At 37.7% G+C, this 5,342-nt stretch overlaps 1 protein-coding gene across 1 annotated transcript; it reads left to right on the top strand.

Annotated features, from left to right (window-relative positions):
* The first annotated feature begins 473 nt into the window (after positions 1-473).
* On the top strand, positions 474-5,079 carry LOC105173206 (UTP:RNA uridylyltransferase 1). Its single transcript, XM_011094886.3, has 6 exons — positions 474-1,658; positions 2,839-3,207; positions 3,439-3,662; positions 3,743-3,806; positions 4,421-4,617; positions 4,758-5,079. The coding sequence occupies exons 1-6, from the start codon at positions 666-668 to the stop codon at positions 4,966-4,968; spliced, it is 2,058 nt and encodes a 685-aa protein (XP_011093188.1). The 5' UTR covers positions 474-665; the 3' UTR covers positions 4,969-5,079.
* Positions 5,080-5,342: the final 263 nt, after the last annotated feature.

The raw sequence follows: 5,342 nt of genomic DNA, 5'->3' as shown, positions 1-5,342 counted from the left end.
AAAGTTATATTCAAACACTCATTCCACTAATAGTAATTAAATATGCATTTTAACTTAAATTTTCACGAGGTTCAGTTTGTTGCGATACACGTATTATGTGATTAATCACTTTTTTTAAATTTTACACCAATCACACGATAAGTGTATTATACTTATCATATAACTGATTCAAATCGATCCAAATAGATTAGAATTTTTCAATATATACATACATATTATAGAAAAATACGGATGTAAAGCGTAATAATGTCTATACGGACGTATTTCCAAGAAAAAGAAATAAAAATACTATCCAAATGTTAAGATTTTAGATTCTCATACGTTTATTTGTATTCCCATTTTAGGGATTATATTCTTTTTTTGTCAATTTAAGATTATTCTATCAAACAAAAAGATATAATTGTTGAAAATGACATTCTAGAAAAAAGATATAATTCTTTATCAAACAAACGTGGCCTAAAAGAATGTGATAATTATGATCCATTTTCTTAGTATTTGAGTTATACCAAAAGACATTCTCCAACAAAAACATGGAAAAATTACTTTTTAAGTTGGGAAATGATTCACTCATAATTATGTGTGAGGAAATTAAGGAGATTGGTGTGGTGCGTTTCTGAGTCCAAGTAAAAATTTTACTTGTGTAATGACAATCTAGAATCTCCGGCATGGATGGCGGAGGAGGCGACGTGCAGCCGTCGGGGAACGGCGGGGAGTTCCTTCTCCGTCTCCTCCGGAAACCTCCCGTTTCCCACACTCCGTTTCATTCGCAGCCACCCTCGGCAAACATCTCCTATGACCCCGCCGTCGCGGCGGTGGGGCCCACGATCCCCGCTTTCTCGTGGAACTACGATTCTTCTCCGCCTTTTGCTCCGCACAATTTCTTCCCGCAAAACCCTAATTTAAACCCTAATTGCGCTTCGCATCAGTTTACTCTTCAGTCTAGTGTCATCTCAGTTTGTGATGGTACGAGGAATTCAGGAATTTTTACGGAAAATTCCGGTCCAGGTGTAGTTCATCAGCCGGAGTTAAATCTCATATTTAGGTCTGCTAATGATGCTGGGAATGCGTTGCATGAGAGCGTGGGTCAAAGGAGTAAAAGTTGGAATGCATTTATGGGGGATGATTTTGGGAAGCATAGAAGATTGAATGGTTTTCAGATGAATTCGAATGCAATCAATGGGAACGGACGTGGAAACTCTTGTATGTCTAGCGCCTACGAGCAAGAAAGGAATTCTAATAGTGATGCCAGGCGAAAGCTAGGGCAAAGTGGGATTTACAGGGCAGTTGCTCCACCACCAGGGTTTTCGACTAAGATAATGAATGTGGGGACAGCAGATCATAATGCAACTACGGGTAATAATTTTGGTGATCTGCACAAGAAAAGTAGTAGATTGAGTAATCAGCTTGATTCCCCTGGTCCCCCACCTGGAGGTAGTCCTCAATCTGTTTCAGCCTTTGACACTGAGGAGTCCATGCTAAAGCTTCGTGGTGAGGATGGTGATAGTGCCAAAGAATTGAGACATGGTGGTCAGGATAAGATTAGTGGAGATGGAGTGCGCAATGAGTTGGATGATAAAGAGGATCAGCTTGTTGGTTCTCTACAACTTGAAGTTGAAGTTGATGAGAAGAATGATAAAAAGAAGCATCATCGTGACAAGGTAATCACCTTGTGCTTGTGACGCATTATTGATTGTTCATGATTATGTTAAACAGACATCAAGAACCCTATTTTATCTCAGTGTTATTTGTGAGTTGAGAATAATTTTTCACATGAAAGGTAACTAAAGGACTATAGGGATATAGCCCCATAAATGTGATCCATTATGCATTGTTTGATTTGATTGGATAGTCCAAGTTTTAGTAATTGCATTTGTCGCTGGAAGCCTGGATGGTGTAATTGTCAACTTCCATCTTTTGACATTGAGGGCTCAAAGATTGTTATAGAGATCCCAAATATTAATACGGAATATCTTGAATTCTTAGGAGAATTTTGATAGCAACCGTAAAGCGGAAGAATGTAATCCTTTTTTGGTAGAATATTGGGACAGATATGGGTGGTGGAAGCCCCCTCTTGTACATAATGACTCGTGGCAATGTAGAATTAATTGAACATATCTATGGCAATAATTTTTAAATAGATGTGAGCATATCCCCAAATTTTGATTGCTATTCTCATACTTGGACATATCCGTCATCCTACTCTGATGTTCACGAATATTTTGCTGACCTGATACACAAAATCACATATAAACTATTCTCAAGTTTGCCACTGGCAGTAAATGAAAGCAAGTGTGAGTAGTTTGAAGCTATGAAATGTTTTGAACAGACACCATATCATAAACTCAGGTATAGATTAGCTTGAGCATAATTAGTTACGTTTGATATTTTATTTTAAGCATGGCATTGTGTGAATGGCGGAAAAGTTAAGACTCCCTATTGTCTCTGTCAAAAGTACTGTGGATTCATGATGCACAAGTGTATGAGATATGCACCAAATCTCATATGTTTGTGCCATCACTATGGATATTTTGATTATTAAGTGAACGGAAATGTTAGATTGGAGATTCTGATAATCTGAATGGCATTTCTTCTCAAATTGACCTGAATTCGTGCATCGTTATTTGTGATTAATGAAGAAATAATACAATCCTTTCTATCCATGTTCTTCTTTTCAACCGGATTAGCTTTATCTTGTTCTTTCCTAGTTGGACATTTCAAGCACTCACTTTCTAGATATTGGTTTGCATCTGAAGGTTAGAAGATTCAGATTGTGTATTAGAAATTATTACTTACGTGAAATTGCCCTTTTTGATAATTACCTTTGCACTTCATGACCAGGATTATAGATCTGATAACAGAGGACAGTGGATACTGGGTCAGCGGATGAGAAACCTCAAAAGGCAGACGCCATGTCGAAGTGACATAGACAGGTTTCATGGTCCATTTCTAGAAGTTTTTGAGTCGTTAATGCCATCTGAAGAAGAAAAGGTCAAGCAAAAACAACTTTTGACAGTACTGGAGAAGCTTGTTACCAAAGAATGGCCCGACGCTAGATTGTATCTTTATGGATCATGTGCCAACTCATTTGGCTTTCCGAAAAGTGACATTGATGTATGCCTTTTAATTGAAGATGGAAATATTGACAAGCGCGAGATCTTACTAAAGTTAGCTGATATGTTGCAGCTGGATAATCTCCAGAATGTGCAGGTGACTAATGTCTACTTGTACCTTCAACTTTCGAAGTACTATTACTCGTTTGCTATTTATTGGTAAAATCTGAATGTACATTTCCCATCTGTTGAGAGCCAGGCTTTTTTCTGCACGTTATGCATGAGGAAATTTGTGCCATTTTGCTGACTTGTTCTTTCCTTATATACTCAGATGCCCTGACAAGAATATGTATTCCAATCTGAACGTTAATGCTTTTGTATCTTCCAGGCTCTTGTCCATGCTAGAGTTCCTATAGTTAAGCTCATGGATCCAATCACTGGTATTTCCTGTGACATCTGTGTCAACAATTTACTGGCTGTCGTAAACACAAAGTTACTTCGAGATTATGCACAGATAGATGTTAGACTCAGGCAGTTGGCATTCATCGTGAAACACTGGGCTAAATCACGAGGAGTCAATGAAACTTTCCAAGGAACTCTCTCAAGCTATGCGTAAGTTATCCAGTTATCCTTGCAATTCCAGCCTTTGCATATTTATTTTTGGCTAATCAATTACTTGAATATATTTTCAGGTACGTATTAATGTGCATTCATTTCTTACAACAGCGTAGGCCTGCCGTTCTTCCATGCTTGCAGGTGTGAGATGATACTTGAGCTTTACCTTTTTCATCTCTATTATGCTATAATCTGAGAGAGTGTCACTTCGTAAAATTACTATCTTCTCTACTTATCACGTGGCTTCCTAATTTAGATAAGTTTCCAAGGATTTTTAATATATTATTTGTGACAACTGATTTATGCTGGTAAGTCCCATATTGGTACTTGCTTTACAGGAGGACATCAGCAGATTTTTTCTCATTTGCACCGGGACTTGAGTCTTGTTTATTGCATGGTTTTGGATGACATAATGTGCTCAATTCTGCTTTTCTTATGGTTTTTTGACGTACTTTCTTCAAGCATTATGCCATTATCTTAGGTACAATTTCAGCTGGCACCTACTCTTTTGCACAGTTACAATATTGATATAAGATCTGGGCACTTATCTAAATTGTCACAACTTCACCTTTTAATACGTGTGTGTTAAGGAAGATTGATTGATTTAACCGCTGTTTCAGTATGTGCTGCTGGGTTTTGTTCTACGACAGGATTGGAACCCGACTTTGTGTCTGGGTCGTGTATTGGGTGTTTACTCATTGCATTGTTAGGCAATAGTATTTTTCTTCTTATCTGTTCTTTGTTATCCATGACAGAGAATGAGGGCTACTTATTTTGCAACTCTGGAAAATGTTGAATGTTCTTATTTTGATCAAGTGGAAAAGCTGCGGAATTTTGGGGCCCGAAATGGGGAAGGTGTGGCGCACTTGGTCTGGGCCTTCTTCCATTATTGGGCCTATTGTCATGATTATACAAATGATGTAATATCCGTTCGCACGGGCAGTACATTAAGGTGAGAAACACTTGGATGATGCATCTACCCTCTCTGTTGTTAGGGTATATTACATAAGAAGTTGATGCCTTGCCCATCATCTTTTAACATTATCAACTTGGGCAAAATATAAACTGATCACAATGTTCCGTCCTGTGCAGCAAGAGAGCTAAAGACTGGACTAGGAGGGTGGGAAACGACCGTCATCTGATATGCATTGAGGATCCATTTGAGGTATCTCATGATCTTGGCAGAGTTGTGGACAAATATAGTATAAGAGTCCTACGTGAAGAGTTCGAACGTGCTGCAGAAATCATGCAAAACGACCCTAATCCTTTTCTCACTCTATTCGAGCCGTATATACCAAATTAGTTTTCGCTTACCGTATAGAAAAATTCGTAGTAATTATGGAAAACATGTAAATTCCTGTCTTCTGATGTGGTTAAACTTGTCAATATATCTATTTTTGGTTTCGCATACTTATCATTTGGGGTTGGTAAAGATGTTCTTGCCAAGAATTGTCAATGCCAATAATTTTGTACAGCTGATTGCTAACATGTGGAGAGGACATAAATTGCAAGTACTAGGTAAACTTTCCAGACTTGTAGATCGTCTTAACTTTTCCATGTTTGGAAACAAGCATTAACTCCAAGAATCTTTGTTTGTATCTATTTTTCCAATTTCCTCTAAAGTTAACCTAAAAATATATCCTTGTAAAACATACAGAAATTCCATTCTGAAAATAG

The sequence above is a fragment of the Sesamum indicum genome, linkage group LG11 (genome assembly GCF_026168435.1).
Source record: "Sesamum indicum cultivar Baizhima isolate 11 linkage group LG11, ASM2616843v1, whole genome shotgun sequence".
Classification (NCBI taxonomy): Eukaryota; Viridiplantae; Streptophyta; class Magnoliopsida; order Lamiales; family Pedaliaceae; genus Sesamum; species Sesamum indicum.
This window is presented reverse-complemented; position numbering and strand designations above follow the sequence as displayed.